General features: G+C 41.7%; 1 protein-coding gene across 2 annotated transcripts; it reads right to left on the bottom strand.

Annotated features, from left to right (window-relative positions):
* Positions 1–3,603: 3,603 nt before the first annotated feature.
* Positions 3,604–4,953, bottom strand: LOC104610099 (transcriptional regulator SUPERMAN-like). Of its 2 annotated transcripts, none has more exons than XM_010276572.2 (2): positions 4,678–4,953; positions 3,604–4,511 (listed from the first exon to the last, which is right to left on the bottom strand). In XM_010276572.2, exon 2 carries the CDS (start codon positions 4,504–4,506, stop codon positions 3,868–3,870), a length of 639 nt encoding a protein of 212 aa, XP_010274874.1. In that variant the 5' UTR covers positions 4,507–4,511; positions 4,678–4,953; the 3' UTR covers positions 3,604–3,867. The 2 variants fall into 2 exon arrangements, with proteins under 2 accessions (XP_010274874.1, XP_088755542.1); XM_088899416.1 differs by having other exon boundaries at positions 3,604–4,559; positions 4,678–4,948.
* Positions 4,954–24,694: the final 19,741 nt, after the last annotated feature.

Raw genomic sequence — 24,694 nt, forward strand, 5'->3', positions numbered from 1 at the left:
CTTGACTTCTCCCACAACTGGAGATCGAACTGGCAAACAGGGTGGCAAGAACAAGGAGGCGGCAAGAGAGTATTCGCAAGGTGCAGGATTTTCTCTTCTTGATTTCAGCACTAAAGAAAATCTGATGTAATTTGTGTGTCTTTCTTAGGCTGCCGCCCCCTTCTTTTGTTAACCTAAAAGATCAGCTCCTAATCCAATTAGGAGCAGTTTATCCAAATCATATTTGGATAAGACTTCTCTTTAGGTGATAAGGATAAACCCTCATCTTATCTGCAGATTAGATTAGCTTTCTCCTAATCTCATTAAGAGGTTTCTAGATCTGAATCACATTCAGATCTGGACTCTCTGAGTGGATAGGATTAAGACCCTATCTTATCTGCTAATCTATCTCAGAATTCGCCCCATAAATAACTAAATAAATAGCCCAGTTCGAAATGGGCTATAAGCCCATTAAGCTTATGTAGTCACTTAACCTTCCTAACTGCTGCCCAATTGGGCTTCCTTGTATGGCATGGGACCCAAACATTGATCTACACATCAACCACATGGGTTCGGCCCAGCCTTTGTTACAAGGCCTGGCCGAATACACTGTTAAAGACAGTGCACCCCCTGAAACCCATCGAATGGGCTCTATGGGCCCAACACTTACCCTAAGTGGTCCATGGGCCAAGCCACCTTGTAACACCCAGGGACTGTGGGCAGGTGCAAGATTAGCCCATCAAGTATTATCCCCAATGGTCTTACACTTAACCTCTCAGCCCATAATGATCACACACTGCCCGACAAGAGAGGACCTCTCCCTCGGCTGCAACGAACAGTGTTGCACTCTCTTCTTATATTGATCCCAGGAATTAAAACATTTTTGCAAACATTTGAGAAACCATAATATGTATATACTTTTATATCTCATATAAAATGTACTTTGCAAAACAAATCTCAACGGTTGAAATCGGCTGCCGGCAGTCTTGGTTTCCATCAGTGAGAGTGCATCCCCGATCATTACCTTTGTCCGACAAAGGGGCTGATCCTGTCACTATGATCACCCACTCAGATGAATTCTCAGATTGTCCCAACATACCCAGGTTTTGACCCCGGCTAAGGATCTCACTGAATGGTACATCAAAGACAGCCCAATCCGACACCTAGTGCAGTATCATAATCGAGTCTAGGGGTCGGGTGTAACTTTCCAGTTTTGCTCATCAATCTCCAAGGTCCAGGGCAATACTGAAAATCTAGTCTAGTTCAAAGATTCAATTAATCCTACATTGTATGTGCCTAGGGTCTCACCCTAGCAGCTGAGACAGGCCACCCTAACCGACTTGATGGCACCACAGTGTCAGCCTTGTCAGGATAGGTCTCCCCAGACCGACCCACTGGTTATGAACATTCTAAACTAACACGAGCATCATCAAATGTTTAGTTTAAGGATAATACACGGAAACATACCAAGAAAACATGAATCAAATATGTACTTTTATTCATTTACAATAAACTCATAAAGTACATCATTCTGATTGAAGCTAAAGGCATACAAAACTGTCTAACAGATCAACTTTTAATTTTAATTTTCTTTTGTAAAAGTAGGTGATTATAGCACAGGATGCATAATAAATTAAAAAGGGGTATTTTCATGATTCTTCGTTGAATTGAAAGATGACGTGAGTCGTGCGATGAGATATTACTCATCACTATTTAGTGTCTTACTTAGCTAAGTAGAGCTGTAAATGTTGAAGGCTGAGAAAGGCAGAAAATATCTGTCGCTGTTTAAGGAAAGAGCCATCATCCAACTGAGGACCAGACATTGTCGGGAACATGCAAGATAACAGGCATCGGAAAACACGCCCAAAGACGACCAAAACACCACTTGAATCATTGACAAGTGAGGGGTGGTTGCAGACTCAAGGACGAATGAACAAAGATTGCTTATTATCCCCATCTCTCATTTCTTTCTTTCTTTCTTCTAAAAATAATATTTAAAGAATCCTTTCAGATGTTATTTCTGGACCTGAACCTGTGGGATTATTGTAAGCATTTATATACTGTTTTAATTCCTTGCACAATAAGTACTGATTTTCTTGTGGTTTAGCACCAATTAACCATTTAAAATTAATGGGACCACTCCCCATGGTTAACAAAGTAAAGGAATGGTCATTTCAGGATTCATTCAAGAGCTACTTTCTTCTTTTCTTTCCCCTACTAACAATCGGAAATAATGAATCCTTTTTGAGAAAGAAGTGGGTTGGAAAGTTAGGAAAAACTCATTATAAAGGAAATTAAATACTTTTCACAGGCTTAGAGAAAATATATAATTCCAAATATGATGCAACCAAACATGTTATTTGTCTTGCAAATTTGGTTTATGATGCACATGGGCTGCCTAGGTGATTCTCTATTTGATTTACTTCAACTGACAAGTCTAAGAACTCAAGTTCAAGTCTGAGAGGGAGCAAGATTTTATTGGAGAGATCAAATCACATCTCCCGTAACTTGTCATTGGGAGATGTTTCCAATACACGGTTGAGATGAGCTGTGGGGTGCCATGTAAACTCTATTTTGGATTGAGATATTGCTCGTCCTGCTTTCGGTGCAAGATCCGCTTTTATGTAACTTAGTTTTCTTTGAGTAAGAAAGAGGAGCCACTTTGAAAAAATAAAAAGCCAAAGATAAGGCCCATATCCAGCCCACCCCTCCCAAAAATACCTTGGATAGCTGGGACCAACACATTGGATAATTATGACTAACTCATGAAAATTCTTTTCTCTTAAATATTGCTATTATGTATTAAGAACCCAATTAATTTTTTTAATCTATTTTTTCTTCCAAAACAATGATCTTGATGGGCATGTCTGTATATGAACTGTCTTATAATTCTAATTACAAATAGTAACCTGATTTGATAATTACCCTGCCACTTCTTCCTGGATGAAATCTTGATTTAATCAAGTATATTTATAGGGTTCGACTATGGTATGGAAAAGATATGATATCTGAAAAACTTCTTATTAATCAGCTGAAATCATAAACGTGATAGCCAATCAAGTGTTATTTATCAAAATTCATGAGTGGATTTTGATTGGTCAAAACTCTTCCTATATACCATATCTTTTTCCCATCATAGATTTTCCCTTTAAAACATTTAACGCAATACAAACACCAATTGCCTTTTTTATGGTGGGGACTGGGGAGGAATAAATATAGAATTAATTATTCAGAGACCAGCTTATTTTAAGGAAAATAAAAATAATTCTTTTCTTTACACGTGCACCATCATGTTATCCACGTGTCACAATAGTGTATCCCATATATACTTGGTTTTTCTTGATAAATGTCTAGCAAGTTAGTATCAGGAGACTAATTAAATGGAATTATTCACAAGGTGGTCTTCATTTCTTTGCGAAAAATCATTTACCAAAAAATAAAATCTTTGAGAGAAATCACAAGAAGGCCATCCATACATATATAATTAATTACACTCTTGAAGTAGCCTAACATAACGAGAGAGAGAGAGAGAGAAACAACATACTATAGGGAATATCAACTTGAAGCAGAAAATTTCATGCCGAATTACGATAGGAAAGAAAAATGAGTTCAAGGAGTCAGAAATTAAATCATCAAAGCAGTGAGCAGTAACGGAATCTAATATTGAATAATCTCATTACACTAGTGTAAATTAAAGTTGCACCCTGTATATCTAATCGTTCTATTCACCTGTATATCTTGATCTCCATGACTGTTTCTCCCTAGTATTAGATTAGATCTACATGCAACTGACATGGACTAATATTAGTACAAGATCGATATGATCCCATTTAAACAATCATCAAGAAACAGTGATGATGCCTGCACAAAGTTGTATAAGAGAGTACATTAGGAGTATCCAAGTCGAAGCTCCAAATCCAAATCCTCCTTTGAGTCTCCATGGGGACCCATCTCCAGATCCAGCCTAACAATCTCCGCCATCTTCAGAATCTTACGCTCATCTTCCTGTAGAAAACCGTTTAATTCCCCAACCCCAAAGAAAGGTTTCATGGTTTCAGTTTTACTTTGTGCAATATCTCCACCCTTGGAGCTCCAAGGATCAAGAGGAGAACCAGCACTCCTCATTTTCAGCTCATCATCAGAAGATGCAGAAATGGGTGAAGAGAAACAAGAAAAATAGTTAGGTGAAAGCAATGGAGGAACTCTGTAAGTGCATGAAGAGAGCCTAGTAGACTGAGATGGCAATAAGAAATTAGGGTCGGCATTAGGGTTAGGCTTGAGTTCAGAACCATCCCATGGAGGTGACTGTGTCAATCTGGCTCTATCCCTCCTGTGAACATTCATATGTCCCCCGAGAGCTTGAGCCGACTTAAACTCCCTTTTACAAAAGCTACACGTATATGATCTTGGAGGCCTTGAAAACCCACCTAAGTAATCTCCTCCAAGACAGTAGTATTCATTGTTATTTGTAAGGCTTATACGATCTACGCCAGTGTCTTTGATGCCATTCAACCTGCTTCTCTCCATGGATGCTTTTGGTTCAATCCAATCAAACAAGACCAGAACAAGAACACCAGATGCTTTATTTTAATTTGAATCAAGTCAAGTAGAGAAAAGAAAGAAAACCCATCTATCAAAAGTTAAAAACAAGAAAGAAGATGATGAGCAAAAAAATAAAATAAAATAGGAGCCACTGACCTGTGAAAATTGTTGTGGAGTTGTGAAGGGTCTCAGGGAGTAGTGGTAATTAGAGTTGCAGCAATGCCCATCAAATTCTAAGCCAGAAAGTGAAAACCCCATTGATGGGTTCTTGCTATATCTGCAGATGTCTATTACCACATGTAGTTATTACTTGGTGAATGTAGAACCTTTTAGTCTGCCAGGTTATACCGTTTGCCAAATCGAATTAACCTGAGATCTAGTAGCTAGGTCTCTCTTGGTCCTTTTTGAATTGTATGTCACAGATCCTTACTTCCTTATTCAATATCAGACAAGTGTTTCCCTTTAAATTGCTAAGTGCTTTCTCCAAAAACTTTATTATCCACAGTAAACCGTTATTTAGTTTATACATATCAAGAAAATCTATTTTGTATGTACAAATTAAACTTTGTTCATTTTCTTTTTCGGGGGGGTTGAGATTATTAATTCATAGAAATTTGTTTAAATTATCTGACGACTTTTGAGATTTACAACATGATTTTTGAAGTTTGATCCGATCAAACTGCATCATGGGCATCTAATCAAAAACTTATTTTTTTGGGCACAATAAATTAAAGCACATGGATCGATCAAGAATAAAGGCAAAACCTAGTTCATATATCTTCCACGTGGCTACTATTTCCCATGAGCAAGTACGTATTTGTGGGGCTTATTTCGCCTTTAAAATGGGTGCTTCATGATGAAATTACAGATTAACCAACCTTTCAAACTGTAATCCTGAGATGGATCTGAAATTAAATGCACCTTTGTGCCAAGAAATCTCGGGATCGGCCAATATTCAAGTTTATAAGTAAAAATGTGATTTCAATTCAATATGCAATTACTGTTTCTAAGGTTACATCAGACCATTGTTTCATGAGTAACCTTTAACCAAACTTTTGTGTGTTTGTTGGAGTGGATTGTAAGAGAGAGAGAGAGAGAGAGAGAGAGCATTAATGAAAGCAACATGACTTGGGTGCAATTTCTATATTGCCAAAATAGAGAATTTTGTTGTAGAGATGGTCTTGATGTATAGTAGAACAATGAAAGAAAGACAGACAAACGAGAGTATCTAAAAGTGAGTTATGTACTCCCCATTATCATATTATCATATTGGAGGAAAAAGATAAGGAGTTGCATTAAAGATGAGAAAAAGAGACAAAATCCTTCGAGATTTACTAGTGAGTTGATGACCAATTAGATGAACCCTTTTCCTGCCAAACATCACAGACACAGAGCTTTGACAGGGTTGTATGGCCCAAGGAACCGGGATTACCCGCCGAACAAAACGTTGCCTTCTCCTCCACACTATTCTCGTAGATTGGATGAGATGGATATCTCTCTCATGTGGCCAGCCACCTCGTGAAAAGCTAGCTCCAAATCCAATTCCAAGTTTTGCGTTTGCCAGATCTGGCATTTACACAAAGATTGACAAAAGAGAAAATTTAACTACCCAATTCGAGACAGACTCATCTTAAGTTCATAGCTATTGGCGATTGATTGCAGATATGTAGCAGCTGGGACTTGGGAGAATCAACCCTTTGCCATTTGGTTGCTGGTGTCTTATCGGCTAGCACATACATTCCACCACCTAATGAGATTCTCCCTCTCTCTCCTGTTGCCATTGATATGGAAATGGGTCAAATGTAATGCCTACTGAGATCGATTTAAATATGATCTTGATATTGGTTTTCTTTATAGGAAACTTTCAAACGTGTCATTGCAGTGTTCAAACTTTTTAAAATATCAAAACTACTCTTGAAAATAAAACACTTTCATTGTCTTCTACCTTAAGACTGAACCATAATAACACCGACCCAATAATTGGATTGACTTGATAAGGGAATTAATGAATTTGAACCCATGAACACCAAGTTCGCGTACCGTCCAATGGTGTCAATGTTCGGCGATTGTAAAGGAGAATTCAGTGTTTGTGACATGCTGAAACGTGCTTCATTGAACAACATGATGAGTTCTATATTTGGACGCCAATATGAGTTGAGTTCCTTGTTTAAGTAAATCGACGAACTAAGCAGACTTGTCAAAGAAGGGCGCGATCTGTTAGGATGCTCAACTAGTCCGACCACCTCCCATGGGTGGTCGGATTAGACTATCAAAAGATCCGAGTAAGATGTTCCAAGCTTCTTCCTGATGATGCACAATATGGCAGTTCCCTACTAGCAGGTGACTCGGATGCTGAGCTGGAGAATTCCTTGATGGGGAGTGACTCAGCTGCCAAACTGAGTAAGGCCGAGCTAGGAGGTATCTTGGTTGTCAAGCTAAGTTAATCGGCGAACTGTATAGTTCTTTGGGGAGACCTGTAGGGAAACAGTATTAGAGTGCCCGGGTTGCTTTTACCTGGGGTGGGCATTCCAATGCTTAAGTCAGCGAGTTTGAAGTTTTAGAGGGAATTAGAATGCTAGAAGGTCAGAGTATGCGAGAGCTGAATCGCACCTACCTTCTCTCAAGAAAGTGATGCCATTATATAGGTGTGAGGGGCTGGAAACCTCTTGTAACGGGTCTGAGATTCCCGAAGAGTAGCTGCCGCTATGTTCAAAGAGAATATCTCTATCAGTTACATGATCCGCGCAAAGGGCTAAGGTCCACCCGATCAACTCTAATGTGGATGATGCAGGTAGGTGGGCTTAATGGTCAAGCGTTGTTATTCCCAAAGAATTTGGACTTGATAACGGGCTTAAAGAGTAAATCAGCGAGCACGTCTCATAGGTCGCTAGCTGTACCCACGTCAACTCGACCGGTACTCAGAGGAGGTTGCTCCTTACACCGAGGTCCTTTAGGTCAGCCAGGTCGAGGTACTATAGGTCGGCCCTGGACGAGGTGCTGCTAGCTGCTCTGTCAAGTTGATATGCTTACTCAGTGCTGAAGTCTCATCTAGTTAATCAAGGAAGCCACGTGTCGTGATGTCATTCAAAGAACCAAATTACCCCTTATCAATTTCCCCTCACTCCCGAGTCGAAGTTAGCTCAGCGAAGAGAGTAGCTCACAATCGCCTCTCCCAGTCTGGTAATTTGTCTGGACAATCTGCAAATCGCTCGGCTCGTTCGCCCAACTCTGCTCAAAGACGGGCGAGGCTGCAGCGAGGTTTGAATTTTTTAAATTTAGGTGAGCACACAAGTTAGGTGCAAAAAATTTTAATTCAAATCAGCCCACACGCAGTGCAGTCTTTTTGACCATCGATTCGCCAACAGGGCACCTTAGCCATCAATTTTCCTCACCAACAAGCTATAAATAGGGGGATCCCCAATTGGGTCCCACTTGAACTGTTATGAGATTTTTGCCGAGGGAGAGGGTGATCAGTTGGAGGAGAGTTCCGTCAGGGGAATTGCTATTAGGTCACCGATTGAAGCTTGCCTCCTTTCATTTTGTCAACATGTCTTCAGGCGGTTCTGAAGGGAGGTCATTAAACTTTCCTTGGGTTGAGGAGGGGACCTCAACACAAGATCGGTGAGGCTCTCATGTCAGGACCTCATGTTAGACAGTTTTGTATGCCCTTAGTTTCAATCAGAATGATGTACATTATGAGTTTATTGTAAATGAATAAAAGTACATATTTGATTCATGTTCCCTTGGTATTTTTCTGTGTAATACCCTTAAACTGGACACTTAATGAGACTTGTGTTAGTTTAGAATGTTCACAGCCAGTGGGTCGGTCTGGGGAGACCTATCTTGATAAGGCTGACCCTGTTGTGCCACCAAGTCGCTTGGGGTGGCATGTCTCAGCTGCCAGGGTGAGACCCTAGGCGCATACAGTGTAGGATTAATTGAATCTTTGAACTGGACCAGATTTCTAGTATTGCCCTAGACCTTGGAGATTGATGGGCAAAACTGGAAAGTTACACCCGACCCCTAGACCCGATTATGATACTACACTAGGTGTCCGATTGGGTTGTCTTTGATGTACCAATTAGTGAGATCCTTAGCGGGGGTCAAAGCCTGGGTATGTTGGGACAGTCTGAGAATTCATCTGAGTGGGTGATCATAGTGACAGGATCAGCCCCTTTGTCGAACAAAGGTAATGATCGGGGATGCACTCTCACTAATGGAAACCAAGACTGCCGGCAGCTGATTTCAATCGTTGAGATTTGTTTTGCAAAGTATATTTTATATGAGATATAAAAGTATATATATTATGGTTTCTAAAAGGTTTGAGTAGAGAGTGCAACATTGTTCCTTGTAGCCGAGGGAGAGGTCCTCTCTTGTCGGGCAGTGTATGATCATTATGGGCTGAGAGGTTAAGTGTAAGACCATTGAGGATAATACCTGATGGGCTAATCTTGCATCTGCCCACAGTCCCTGGGTGTTACAAGGTGGCTTGGCGCAGGGACCACTTAGGGTAAGGGTTGGGCCCATAGAGCCCATTTGATGGGTTTCAGGGGGTGCATTGTCCATAACAGTGTATTCGGCCAGGGTTTGTAACAAAGGTTGGGCCGAACCCATGTGGCTGATGTGTAGATCAATGCTTGGGTCCCACGCTATACAAGGAAGCCCAATTGGGCAGCAGTTAGGAAGGTTAAGTGAGCACATAAGCTTAATGGGCCTAAAGCCCATTTCGAACTGGGCTATTTAATTAGTTAAATATGGGGCGAATTCTAAGATGGATTAGCAGATACGATAGGGTCTTAACCCTATCCACTCAGAGAGTCCATATCTGAATGTGATTCAGATCTAGAAACCTCCTAATAGATTAGGAGAAAACTAATCTAATCTGCAAATAAGATAGGGGTTAATCCTTATCACCTAAAGAGATGTTTTGATCCAAATAAGATTTGGATCAACAACTCCTACTTGGATCAGGAGCTGATCCTTTGGGGTTAAAACAAAAAAGGAGGGGGCGGCAGCCTTTAGAGAGGACATACTCACATTCTCTTGAGTGCTGAAAAACACGGAAGAAAGAATTAAGCAACCCTGCAGAATTCTTTCTTGTCGCCTCCTTGTTCTTGCTCCCAGTTTGCCAGTTCGATCTCCAATTGTGGGAGAAGTCAAGATTCGATCTTGACATCAATTCTTTGAGAAAGAATAGATAGGAAGCTGTGCTCACGTGTCGTACTGCTGTTTCTTGCGAATGACAGAATTCTTGGAGAAGAATACTGCTGATTCTGCTCCATCCTGCACTGCGCCATCTTCAGTTGGAGCAGTCTTTGGATCCTTCCTTGGGCGTGAACACCTTCGTTGGGAGATATTACTTCTCCGTATCAGGTATAATCTTCTCCTACTACTTTTGGTTCAAATCTGGTTCAGTTTATGGTTCAAGATTGATCCTTGAAAATATGATTTTCTAAATAGGGAATGCAATTCCCAATTGAAAGGGAGAGAAAAAATTTTGAAATTCGCCCCTTTATTCCGCAAGATTTGGGCGTCCATACAATGGATCTCTCATCCCTTCACCTCGACGTCTCAGTAGGAGCCAAAGGTTACCCTATTCGGCCCTAGCAAGCTGAGCGGGGAAGAGATAGCTAATTTGATTTCTACATTCCAAATTCCCACCAAGTTATACTGCATCCAGCCCGGCCCAAATTAATTCTTGTGGAGCCACGGCTGAGGCGAGACTTGTGTCTTTGAGGAGGCGTTGGTCATCGGCCTCTGTTTTCCTCTACACCCTTTCATTCCTAAGGTGCTTTCTTTTTTTTGGTGTGTCCTTGCGGTAGCTGCACCCCAATGTGCCCTATTGCTTCTATGCCTTTTCGTTGCGGTTATAAGATTCTGCGAGGCTTTCCTTCAAAAGTTAAGGATTGGAAGGGTAGGTATTTGTTTCTTTCTCACGAGACTTTCATTCAAAAGTTCAACGCCTCATGCGTCAGTAGATTCTAATAGAATAATTTCTAGCCGAACCCATGCTCATCCATGCCAGCCTAAGCCCCGTAGGTAGGTCTACCAAATCGTCCTTTGTATTTATTTCTGAAATTGATTTTTGGCTCAGCTAATCTTTCTTTCATCTTTTCCAGAGATAGCGAGTACTGCTTCTCTCCTGTCAGCGGTGAAAAAATCTTCAAGGAAGAAGAGGAGGGCGGCCGATCATGCGTCAATGGAGGGGACGTCGGCCAGTCCCGAGGTGAGGTCTACAGCGCACGTGCCTAAAGCCACCGACCTCAAAAGGGGGGCGATCCAATGTTTGTAGAGCCCAGACAAGCCTCCACAGACCTAGTCGCTTCCCCACCTCAGGTCGGCAAAGAGGAGTGTGTTGCTGATCCATACACTTCTGACATACCTCGCTTCATCCCCAATGTCGATGTTTCTGTCCTTAACCGCCTTAGTGACCCCCTGGTAGCTCTATGCATGGAGAGAGGTATTCTCCTTCCGGAGGATATGCAATTCTATAGTGGGATGAACCCTTCCGATGTTGACACTAGGATGACTTGGTGCATCCTTCAGGTTTGATCTCAGTACTTTGATGTTTTAGTTCTCCTTTCTTCTAAGCTTTGTTCTGATTAGATTTCTCTTTTCTCACAAGCGAATATGATGGACCAAGTGTTGCTGAACTAGGTCGCTTTGCCCGGTAGGAGAGGCATAAGATGCAGGAAAATATAGAGGCTTTGCAGGCCCAAATAGAGGGAGCTCATCTCGATGCCGAAGCTGCTCACCGTAGTGTCGAGGAAGACTACCAGCGCTTTATCAACCTAAGTGTTGGCATGCAACGCGAGCTAGAGGAAGCTAAGGGGACCATCGCCACCTTGACCAAGGAAGCTAAGGGGACCATCGCCACCTTGACCAAGTATACTGAGGATATCCATTGTGTCGAGGTTGCAATCGCCGAACGTTTACGTTCTTCACCTAAGTATGCCCAGGAGAAGATTGAGAATGTTGTTCCCTTAATGAAGTGGGGATTCAAGTTTTGTCGACGCTATCTCAAGACCCTACACCCCGATTTCGACTTTGGCAACCTGACCGTTAGGGCGGTGACAAACGAGCTAGCCGTCAAGGTCGATCATAAGCCTTTGACTCCAGATGAAGAAGAATGAGAGGTCGGTGATGCGGCAAGCAAGGAAGCAGATGATGTTGACGAAGAGCTGCAAGATGACGAGGAAGAGTAATGGTCGGTCGAGACATTTCTGATAATGTTCTTTTTAGAATTTGTTCTTTCCTGGAGCCTGTGTGTTCCTAATAATTTTCAGACTCTATTGTTTCTTGGGAGCCTGCGTGCTCCTGTTCACATCAGTTTTATTTTATTTATTTATTTTTTTTGTAATGTATACATCAGTTCTTCAATAAAATCATATTTTGCTATATTCCTCCTTATATTTTCGACTATCGAGGTGACGTGGTACATGTATTGTCAAAGTGCCAAAGCAATTGTAATCTTAATTTCAACTAAGTCAAAAACATTGCCGAGGTATCAACTTGCTGAAATGTCCCAAGGTTGGCGTAGGGGCCTTAGAGATGAAAGTGATTTGGCTTCCCTTAAGTTCATTTTGGTCGACATGCTCGTAGGTCGGCTTAGGGGGCCTTAGAGCTAAAAGCAATTTGCCTTCCCCTCGAGTTTATTTTGGTTGATATGCTCATAGGTTGGCACTCTACTCATAATTTTGGCTAAGTCAAAACATAGCCGAGGTATTAACTTGCCAACATGTCTTGAGGTTGGTGTAGGAGACCTTAGAGCTGAAAGCGATTTGGCTTCCCCTTAAGTTCCTTTTGGCCAAGCTACTGAAAGGTCGGCTAGACCAGGTCGCTAGAGCGGGTGGTCATATCTTCAAACATAGTAAAATTTTATAACTTTACAAACGTAGCTCGAAACATCCAAACTTCTTCACAACTAGTACATTCTTAAGTTATCAACGTTCCACGCACGGGATACCTTATTCCCTTCCAATGTCTCGAGTTCATACGCGCCTTCACTGATCACTGTAAAAACTCTTTAGGGGCCTTCCCAATTCGGACCTAGCTTTCCCACACCGAGCTCGGGTACCAAAGCCTTCATGAGTAGTAGGTCACCAACTCTAAATTGGTGTCTCTTAACTCGGGCATTATAGTACTGAACTACTAGTTGTTGGTATGATGCGGTCCAAACGTAGGCCAAGTCACGGACCTCTTTTACTAGGTTGAGATTAGTTCACAGTTCGTCCTCATTAGTTTCCTTGTTATACATCTCGGAATGCAAGGTCGGCACCTCGATCTCAATTGGAATTACAACCTCAATCCCGTATGTTAAATTGAAGGGTGTTTCTCTGGTTGCCAACATGAGAGTAGTTCGGTAGGCCCATAGGACACTATGCAGCTTGTCCACCCACATACCTTTAGCTCGGGAGAGCCAAGCTTTAAGTCCACAGAGTATTGCTTTGTTCATCACCTCGACCTGACCATTTGCTTGGGGATGGACCACCGAGGTGAAGTTCTGTTGTATACCATCTTAGTGCACCAATTCTAAAACTTAATATCTTTGAACTATTTATCATTGTCTAAAACCAACACCTTATGGAGTCTGAATTTGCAGACGATGCTTTTCCAGAAGAAGTTCTGCACGTTACGAGCTGTGATGGATACCAGTGGCTTGGCCTCCACCCATTTTGTGAAGTAATCAATTGCAACAACTAAGAACCTCCTCTACCCAGTCGCGGGTGGAAAGGGACTAAGGATATCAATCCCCCACCATGCGAAGGGTCATGGGCTAGTAAGGTACCTCAGGTTGGTTGCAGGCTGGTGTAGAATGTTGGCGTGTCGCTAACATTTGTCACACTTTTGGACTAGTTCTATTGCATCCACTTTCAATGTAGGCCAAAAATAGCCTTGTCACAACACCTTTTGGGCGAGCGCCCTACCCCCCAGGTGTCCCCCGCAGAGACCTTCATAGATGTCATGTAGCACCTAGTCCGCTTCAAATTGGCACAGGCAATGTAGATAGGGGAGCGTGAATGACCTGTGATATAGCTACTCGCCAATGATTACATTGCAAGCTAACTGTTGCTCTACCCTTCGAGTTGCATTACGCTCCTTTGGTAAAGTCCCATGGTGCAAATAGTCAATGAGTTGATCTATCCAACTCAGCTCTACCGCCAAAACCAGAGCTACCTCTTCTGCCACCCTTTCTACTATAGTAAAGAGTGCTAGGTCTTCTCTATAGACCGTTCTTTTCGTGGAGTCTATTGCACTAGCCAGCTTCCAAGGTGCATCGGCCTCAATGTTCTTTGTCTTTGGGATCTACTAGATGTACCAAGAGTGGAAGTTGAGCAGGAGCTCTCTAACCTTGGCCAGGTAGGCCGAGATAGTGGGCTTCCGGGCCACATACTGCCCATTCACTTGATTTACGACCAGCTGTGAGTCGCTACACACTACGAGATGCTTTTCACTGACCTCCTTCGCTAGCGATAGCCTCGCTATTAGCACCTAATATTCAGCTTCATTATTCAAAACTTAGAACGCGGACCAGAGGGAGTTTTCCAGCTTCACCTCGCTTGGCCCATAGAGGGTCAATCCAGCCCCGCTTCCATGCTAGTTGGATGAGTCATCCACATGAAGAATTTAGGGTTCCTCATCCTAGGTCAGGACGGGGGCCATGTCGGTTTATGCCTCTGAAGTGTTCACTTGCTTGGAAACTTTAGGGGTCAGTGTGCTAAACGTACACTCGGCGACGAAGTCAGCCATGACCTACGCCTTAATAGCTAGTTGCGGTTCAAACCAGATATCGTACTCACTGAGCTCAATTGCCCATTTTGTGAGTCTACCCGAGACCTTAGCCTTTTAAATGATCTACCTAAGAGATCAGTTAGTTAAAACTATGACGGTGTGGGCCTAAAAATAAGGTTGCAGCTTATGGGCTGCTAAAACCAGCGAGAAGGCCAACTTCTCGATGTTTGGGTACTTAGTCTCGGTGGTGTGCAGCACTTTGCTTACATAATAAACAAGTCGATATACTTTTTCTACTTCTCTAATAAGGACCGAACTAACTACCTCATCACTCAAAGAGAGATGGAGTTTGAGCTCATCTCCAGGTTCTCTACTTAACATAGGTGGTAAACTGAGGTATCTCTTGAGCTCATCAAAAGTGATCTGGCACTCTTCAGTCCACTCGAAGTCTTGGTTCTTTTTTATGGCCTTAAAAAATGGGAGACACCGCCCATCTAACTTAAACATAAATCAATTCAGGGTGGCTATTTAGCCTATTAATTTTTGTACTTCCTTAACCGTTTTTTGTGGTCGCATATCTAAGACAGCCTGAATTTTGTCTGGGTTGGCTTCGATGCCACATCAACTCACTATGTACTCGAAAAACTTGCTCGATGTGACCCTATATACACACTTGTTCGGGTTGAGTTTCATGTTATACTTCCTTAGAACGTTAAAAACATAGTTCAGATCGGCATTTCTTGCAGATAAGGGCAACTTTTTGCCCTAAATATCAATAAAAGATAATATTTTATAAAATAACAAAAATAGGGTAGCTTTTTTTGATAAATATCAAGGAAGGGCAATGATACTGTTCATTGTCTTCCTCTGCGTCTGTATTCATCTTGAACCTCATAACTAAATCGAAGCCAACCACGGAGCCATCCAAAACAATGTAATCACATGTGTTCCTCATTAATACATAGCACCCTCAACCAGTTAAACGATCTTACCGGTTTGAGCTTCAAACACTTACTAAACCCTGGAGCAGCGGAACCGTTGTATTCATTCTCCTTGAAACCGTTGTTTTCATCATGAACCACTCCAATAAGGGTTTAGTAAGGGTTTCAAGGCGGAGACAACCACTGTATTCATCTTTCAGTTTTCGTCTTCGTGTTCGTGTTCCTGGCACAATGGAGACAACTATGTTCGTGTTTTGGTTTTCCTTCACCGGTACAGAAAGAGAATTCTAGCTTCCATCACCAAAGGAAGGGAAGAGGAAGACAATGAACAGTATCATTGCCTTGATAGTTTTCAAAAAAAACTACCCTATTTTTGTTATTTTATAAAAATATTATCTTTTATTGATATTCAGGGCAAAAAGTTGCCCTTATATGCTAGAACCCCTTTTGAAAATTGAGTTTTAAAAACCATATCATCAACATAAGCTTCAATTTTATTTCTGATTAAGTTAGAAAAAAATTATTTACAGGACGCTAGAAGGTCGCCCCAGCGTTTTTTAAACCAAAGGGCATGACTTTATAATAGTACAAGCCCATCTCAGTTATAAAGGTGGTTTTTCTCTTCATCAACTGGATCCATTGAGATTTGGTTGTAGCTAGAGTATGCATCCATGAAACTCAACAATTCGAACCCTGAGGTCGCATCTACCAGGTGGTCAATTCTACAAAGTGAAAAGCTATCCTTTGGGCAGACTCTATTGAGGTCTGTGTAGTCAACGCACATGCACCACTTGCCATTAGCCTTCTTGACGAGCACTAGGTTTGCAATCCAGCTTGGATATTGGACCTCTTTAATGAAGTCTGCTACGAGGAGCTTCCGTACCTCCTCATCTACTATCTTCCATCTTTCTTGGTCGAGGTTTCTTTTCCTCTACCGGACTAGTCTGACTAGGGGGTCAACATTTAACTTATGAGTTATAATAGAAGGGTCTATGCCAGACATTTTTACTGTTGACCAAGCAAAAACATTTAAATTTTCAATTAAAAAACTTACTAGAGTGGAGTGCAATGGTTTGGTAAGGTGAGTCCCGATCTGCACTGTCTTCTTGGGCTCGGTGTTTGAGACCGGCACTAGGACAGTGTCTTCCATGGAGTGAGCTCGCTCATCAATATTTTCTGGGGGTGGCTCCAGGTCGATGTCGATAGCTTGTTTTCCCTTGCCTTTTATTTCAGTGCGTCCACATGGCATTTATGAGACATGAGTTGATCGCCTCACATGGCTCCTACTCCACTAGATGTTGGAAAATGAAGTAAGGTGAAATCCATCATATGGATGGCTAAACCATACAAGATGGTTGGGCGAAATTTCAAAAATTTTCTTTCAACCTTCTAGGAATTGTATTCCCTGTTTTAGAAAAATTGCATTTTTCAAGGATCGTTCTTTAATCAAAACCGGACCAGATTTAAAACCAAAAGGAGGGAAAAGTATACCTAATACGGATTACACAAATGTAGCTCCCAAAGTGGGAGTTCACATCCAAACTGAATCCCAAAACCAGCTTCCACTGAAGATGACGCAACTTTGAATGAAGCTGGTTCAGCAACGCAGCTTTCAGCAAAACTGCAATCCAACTGTATGGATCGAACAAGGGAGGTGACCAAGATTTTTCTCTACAATTTTCTTGCAAAATATAGAGAAGGAACTGATCAAAATCAGTCCAAGAAGGGGAGATCAAATTAGGGTTTCTGGCGGCAAGAGTAGAGAGAGAACTAAAAGTAGAGAGTGATCTGGAGTAGTCTGCCTCCTCTCTTTTTATAAGCCTCAAGGAGCACTACTCCTAATCGAATTAGGAGGTTCCTAATCCAAATCTTTATTTGGATTTGAACTCTATTAATGGATAAGACTTATCCTCTTATGAGGATGGGTGCTCCAGACCCATATCCAAACCCATATTCACCCAAGTCACATGACAGCTTAAGCAATCATGTGACAGCTTGATTAATCTCATTAATCATGGGATTTAGGCCCGTTAAGCAAGTGGATCACATCCAAAGGTAGTTGCTGGCTCATTTAATTTTAATTTGTATGGTGTAGGACCCCAACAATGATCTAACATAAATTCACACTAGTTCGGCCCAACCTCTGTGAAAAGGCCTGGCCGAATTTACTATCAAATGTAGTGAACCCCTGAGCCCATCAGTATGGGCTCTTAATGGGCCCAACATTTACAATTAAAAGATCCCTAAGTCCAGTCATCCTATGAAGGCCCAAGGATAATGGATTTAAGTAAGATATAGCCCATCAGGTAAACAGCCCTTAATGGTCTCTTACGCTTAACCTCACAGCCCACAATGATCAAACATTGCCCGACAGGGAAGGACCTCTCTCCTGACTGCAAGGTACAGTGTTGCACTCTCTACTGGGATGGGTGCCAGGAATTAAAACTTTTTCTCAACACTTTTCTTAAAACATAATATATAAATATCATAAAAATATACTTTGCAAAACAAATCTCAAATGCGGTTGAAATCAACGGCCGGCTATTTTGGTTTCCATCAGAGAGAGTGCAGTCCCGATCATTCACTTTGTCTGACAAAGGGGCTGATACTATCACTATGATCACCCACTAAAGTGAATTCTCAGACTGCCCCAACATACCCAGGTTTTAACCCCCAAAGGATCTCACTGATTGGCATATAAAAGACTGCCCGATCCGACACTCAGTGCAATACCATAATCAAGTCTAGGGGTTATGTGTAACTTTCTAGTTTTGCCCATCAGTCTCCAAGGTCTAGGGCATAACTGGAAATTGGTCTGAGTTCAATGCTTCAAACAAGCACACACTACATGTGCTTCGGGTCTAACCCTAGCAACTAAGACAGGCTACCCCAACCTTTATGGCAGCACATTAGTGTCAGCCTTAGCAAGATAAACTCTCCAAGTCTATCCAACGGCTGAGAACATTCTAAACTAACATGAGTCTCATAAGTGTCCAGTTTAAGGGGGTAATTACACAAAAACACACCACTCGTAACATGAAACAATTATGTACTTTTATTCATTTACAATAAATGTATATGTACATCAATCTTATTGGAGCTAAGGGCAAACACTCTCTAATAGAAACTTCATCACCAAATGGTAGGTCGACACAACCACTCGGAGGGCATGCAAGATAGGTCGGCCCAAAATGGCATTATACAGTGAGAGGGTCGCGATCACTAGGACATCGTGATCGAATTGCACCGAGTTTGCTGCTGAGCCTGCCACCACTAGAACCCTCACCCAGCCTAGGGGTCGAACTACCTCTCCACTGAGCAAACCAAGGGGATGTCGGCCGACTGTAAGCCTTTCTTGCTAATCTCCATCCGTTCAAATGCGTCCAGGAAGATAATGTAGGCTGAGATGCCTAAGTCGACCAGAATTCGTTTTACTTCAAAGTCATTTATTGTTAGTTTAACCACAAGGGCATCATCATGCAAGTATTGGATCACGCAAGCATCATCCTCTATAAAATAAATTACTTCTTCTCTTCAGTGGATTATCACCATCGTGCTCGAGATTCCAAACTGAACTTTTGTCTGCCGAGGTGGTGCATCCTGCTACTATCAACTCACTTGTGATCATATTGATGACACCACGGACGATCCGCTTTGCTGGTGCTTGGTCTGTGGGAGGCCGATCTCTATCTTGATGCCTGCTTGGTTGTGCCACATCTCTGGGTTGTTCGGCAAGTCGGCCTCTGTCTTCTCTCTTAATGAATTATTTCAGGTAACCTCGGTGGATCAACTCCTCGATCTCGTCCTTGAGGTTACGAGAGTTCTCAGTCGTGGCCTATATCACAGTGGAAGTGGCAATATTTATTTAGGTTTCTGTTGGCGGGGTTGCCTCTCATCCTAGGTGGCCACCTCACATATTCGATCATCTTTATTTGCATCAGAATTTCCCATGTTTTGGCATTGAGGGTTGTATTTCCTATTCTATACAAGCGGAGTTCGAGAACGTTGTCCTAAAGACTAACTGCCTTTCCGTGGAGACCTACTTCTCCATGGTGACCCACTACGTTGGTTTTGGGGCAACTTACTTTTCCGCCATTGCTTACTACTTCCTTATTCTTCTTCAGTCCTTTTTCGCTTTTCGTTTAACTCTAACCGGGATCCGAGCGCCTCTTCGGCTTTCGTAAACTTGGCTGCTTGGTTAAGGAACTCCTCCATAGAGGCTGGAGGATTCAACTCAACTTCCCAGCGCAAGTCTGGATGCCGAACACTGTTGACCACTATAGTGAGCTGGATAGGTGGGTCAAGGTTAGGAACTTGTAGCCACTCCAATATGTACCTTTTGATGTAACCCCAAAGTTTGTCGTCTGGCTTCTGAACGACATTTAGTAAACAAGTCGCCGATTTCGGGCACCTCCTACTTGTTGCGAAGTGCGTGGTGAATAGGTCAACGAATTGGTTCTAGCTTCCTATGGAGCCTACAGCCAATCCCGAGTACCACATCTAAGTTGTGCCTCAGAAAGTCATCGGGAAGGCCATGCACAGGCTTGCGTCATTTGCCCTGTGTAATTGCATTAGAGCTTGGAAACTGTCTAGGTGATCGACGGGGTCTGTTGTTCCATCATATGATTCTAGACTCAAGGCCTTGAAGTTTTTAGGTCGTGAGGTCGTAAGGATCTCAACAGCCAGCGGCGAGGTGTAGGATACAGGTTGTGCTGGCGAGGTACCAGTCTGGTTAACCTCCTCGTGTCTCTTCTCCACCTCACTTGCGGTCGAGGCGAGTTGACTCTTCCATGAAGTGCAACATGTGTGTCTGCAACGCCTCCTTCAGGACCCTTCGGTCCCAATGGGTGTTGTAGCTCGACTCAGCTCTTCTACTGGGATCCGGTTCAAGTTTTGTTCAGGAATCTGATTCTGGTTCTAGTCAGGAACCTGGTTCATGTTCGGTCTGACATTCTGATTCTGTTGTTGTTGTTGTTGTTGTTGTTGTTGTTGTTGTTGTTGTGTTCGCTACTACTGTGGCGGTTGTCGCTGCTATTGTGGTTGTTGTTGTTGTTGTTGTTGTGGTTGCGGCTGTTGTATCCCTACTCGGGTAGCAAATCGTTCCTCCCATGTTCTCATCTGTAAGTTCATTTCTTGGACATACTGCAGCAACTCATGGAATTGGTGCGCACATCAATCCCAGCAAGAGCCACCATGGGCTCAACTAGAGGGAGAGGCATGTTCACCTGATGTAGTGGAAAAGTCAGGTTTGGCACAGTTGGAACACCTAGTAGGGTCAGGGGCACTTTGAGCTGTCTGATGGTCATTGAGGGGACCTCTAGGAGTAGTACAACCTAGTCCTGCCCCCTAGTGACCTAGTTATTGTTGTTGTTGTTGGCAAGTTGGTTGCTTGAAGAAGCCATTGATATTGTCGTGATAGTGATGAAGAGAGGTGAGAGCTTAGCTTTTGTTGTGGTTCCCATAGACGGCGCCAATTGATGATGCGCGATTTGACAGCTCCCTGCTGGCAGGTAACTTGAATGCCGAACTGGAGAATTCCTTCCTGGTGAGTGACTCAAATGCTGAGTTGAGTAATGTAGAGCTAAGAGTTAGCTCGGATGTCGAGCTAGTTAATTGGCGAATTGTGTAGTTCTCTAGGGAGACCTACAAGGAAACAATACTAGAGTGCTTGGGTTGCTTTTACCCGAGGTGGGCACTCCGATGCTTAAGTCAACGATTTGGAAGTTTTAGAGGGAATTAGAATGCTAGAAGGCCAAAGCATGCGAGAGCTGAATCGCACCTACCTTCTCTCAGGAAAGTGATGCCTTTATATAGGTGTAAGGGGTTGGGTGCCTCTTGTAATGGGTCCGAGATTCCTGGAGAGCTGCTCCCACTATGTTTGGAGAGAATATCTTTGTTAGTTACGTGATCTACGCGAAGGGTTAAGGTCCATTTGATCAACTCTGATGTGGATGATGCGGGTAAGCGAGCTTAACGGTTGAGCACTATTATTCTTAGAGAATTTGGTCTTGATAACGGGCTTAAAGAGTAAGTCGGCAAGCACGTCTCATAGGTTGCTACCTGTACCCAAGTCAGCTCGACCGGTCCTCGAAGGAGGTTGCTCCTTACACTAAGGTCCCTTAGGTCGGCTAGGCTGAGGTACTATAGATCAACCCTGGACGAGGTGCTTCTAGTTGCTCTGCCAAGGTGATTTGCCTACTCAGTATTGAAGTATCATCTATTTGTTTAGAGATGCCACGTGTCGTGATGTCATTCGGAGGACCAAATTACCCTTCATAAGTTCCCAAGGTGAACCGCATCATCGCCAAACATAGAACTAAGACCGGCAAGAAAAAATGGGATTTTGTGGATGTTTTGCTCTCCCGTCAAGGTTTCGATAGATTATCACACGCCGATATGGTCACCGTTCTTTGAATAAGTTAACATGCACTCTCCCAATTTAGTTCATTATTTTTTTATTATATTCTTTCCCTGAATGAAAGAAAAAAAAATGTAACAATTACTATGTAAAATTGTTTGCTTAAAATGAAGAAATTAAATAATATTTTTCCATTCCTTTGGTACAGGAGATAATCTTCTTTTTTTTATCTACAACAATAAACTTTAGTAATGAATAAAATTTGTGAAACTTTAATTACAAAGGGGGAGGTAAACTATCTTAACTCCCCAACAACAAAAGAACAAAGAAAGAAGCTAAAAATTAGCCCAAAACAGAGATTCCTTAAGCGCCCCTTGCTTGGCTAACTCATCAGCCATTGAGTTAGCACTAGTACAGGAGATAATCTTCAAAGGAACAGACACGGTAGCGATTTTGGTAGAGTGGATACTGGCAAGGATGTGCTCCATCCTGACATTCAAGGGGCGTTCTTTCTTTAGATTTTGAGAGGGGGGAAAGTTGGTCAATGAGATTTTGTTTCCCATTGACTAAGAATCCCATGTTCTTTTTTCAGATTTATGTGGGGACCAAGGAAAGCTTGTTTTCTTAGGTACCACTTACCCGGGTAAGTGATACCCATCTCCTAGGTGGGTAAATAACTTTCCCACCTAGAGGGAAAGTTGTCAACACTTGAATGGGACAAAAACGCCCCTTTTAATTATGAATTTTTATAGTTAAAATGGTCATTGTCTTATTTACATGAGAAATAAAAGAACATGGGTAAATGCACTTATCCGGGTAAATGTTTCCCAAGAAAAGGGGGAATCCTCCATTTTCCTTTGTTATTCACTCAAAATGAAACCCCTCACTCATCCTGTTTATAAGTGGCTACAGAACCTTCGAGTTACTTGAGGTCTTCACCTGTGGAAAAATAAAAAGAAAAAGGGAATTTTCTGGGTTTGAAAGTGGAGAATAATAAGAAAGAAGCGTAAAAGAGCAAAAGAGAGTACTCACAAAAGAGATGGAAGATGCTCTCCTTCATTCTAATTCGGAGGTACCATTGGAGACGATGACGCTGGACCCAATAATTGCAATTACAGAATTGCAGAAATGGAGGGGGTGGTTAGAGATCCAATACAAACCAGAGAAAATTATATGATAGGTGAAGGGTATTTTTGTCTTTTTATATGATACTTAACACCGACTAACAGTTTTGGACCAACTTGACATTTTTTTAAAGTTTGAATACTAACTTGACATTATCCCAAATTTAAGGGTACTAAAGTGGAATTTATAATTTTGGTCTGGTACTAACTTGACAGGCTTGGATATCTAAATTTACCCATTTCCCATCCAATATTGGTCGGGTCATTGTATGGGAGTTTACCATTCCTCAAAACAAGGGGAAAATCCTTAATTCTCCCTTGGGGTTTTTAGCAGATACTTTAAACATCCCCTATTGAGTAATTAATACCAAGAACGCTCGAGGTTTTCAATGTATGAGTCTAAATACCAAAAATCTGTACCCTAAGGTTATGTTTGGTTTGAAGGAAAATGCAGGAAAAGGAAAGGAAACATTTACAAACTTTGTATAGGTTCCCTTTCCTTCAAACCAAAGCATAGCCTAATTGTGGGTGAATCACCTTGACGTGGCCAAATTAATGGCTTTATGACTTATCAAAACCATTCATGTTGAAACTCATCCCTTAAATACAGTGTTTTCAAAATCAGGCCAGATTACACAATCGGACTGGAAAAACTAGGAATCAGTCACCTGATGAGTTCCATTTCACCCAAAACTGCTTTTTGGCTAAAAACCATTGATCTGGTCAGCAAACTGCTGGCCAAAAATCATTCGACCCGGGAACCAGACCCAGAACAGTTCCATGTCCGATCCCATTTTAAAAAGGTTGCCTAAATATATACTTCCAAGCTAAATGATAGGCGATATACTTGCAAGACACACTCTCACTTTCTTTTTGATTGATTTAGAAGGTAAACCTTTTAGTCAACATTTACATATACTAAAAGTAAGCCAAAATGGGCAATTTGGTCCGCCCCCAGCTCTTCTAGCTATTCCAACTTGTAAAATGTCATTTGACTCATTTCTATGTATGAATAAACCATTTTAGGGTTTTTTTCTCTTCATTTTATCACTTATTAGAGTTATTCCCGAGTTCTTCAAATGTCACTAAAAATAAATATATTTTCTGACATTTTGAATTAAAATATCAAACTTATGACTGAAAATTAGGTGCATCTAACCCGAGCCCAACCCAAACCAAGATTTTTCATCGGTTGGGCTCAAGTTTTCAGGCTCTAGGATGGCCTAGGCCAAAAAAAAAGTAAAAAGGAGTCCTCACCTAAACTCTTAAACTCTAAATTTACAAAGACATATTGGACTGGTCCAGGTGGGCTTTTCTCAGTCCAGGCCGACCACAGCCTGAGTTACATCGACCCCTAAGCGAGACCAAATCAGTGATGCGTGATGCGTGCTGCATTACTTGCTGACATTTCTCTAAAGATAAAGCTTTGTTGTAATTCTTTAGGCCTAGTTTCATTTTTCTACCACAGCTTTATTCGGTTCGTTAGCATGTAAAGTAGTATACTTCCAGAAACGAAAAGAAAAGAAAAAGAAAGGAATATCTTTTCCAAGGGATACTAATCACATCCAATTGGAACAATTAATTGCAATTCCCAAAAGTAGTCAATTTAAGAAGATTAATTTCTGGGTTTAAGTTCCAAGAAATCTTCTATACCAAAAGCTCTTATATATATATATATATATATATATATATATATATAGATATTGTTTATTAGTTATTTTTTGTTATTAATTAATTGAGGTATAAAGCGATTCAACAAAGCATATGCAAATTCCATGCCAAAATTCCCTTATCTAAATCTGGGTTTCAAATAACTAATTGAACCAGAATAGCAATCTAATTAGCTATTCAATGGAAAGAGCAAGCATATGAGAATAACCAAAAGGATATGCATAAGGCTCCATGCTTCTTTTCTTCTGGGTTTCCAATAATTAATTGAACCAGAATGACAATCTAATTAGTAATTAGCTATTCAATGGAAAGAACCAGCATATGAGAATAACCACAGGGATATGCAT

Source organism: Nelumbo nucifera, chromosome 1, assembly GCF_055504915.1.
Source record: "Nelumbo nucifera cultivar China Antique chromosome 1, China Antique-T2T, whole genome shotgun sequence".
NCBI classification, from domain to species: domain Eukaryota; kingdom Viridiplantae; phylum Streptophyta; class Magnoliopsida; order Proteales; family Nelumbonaceae; genus Nelumbo; species Nelumbo nucifera.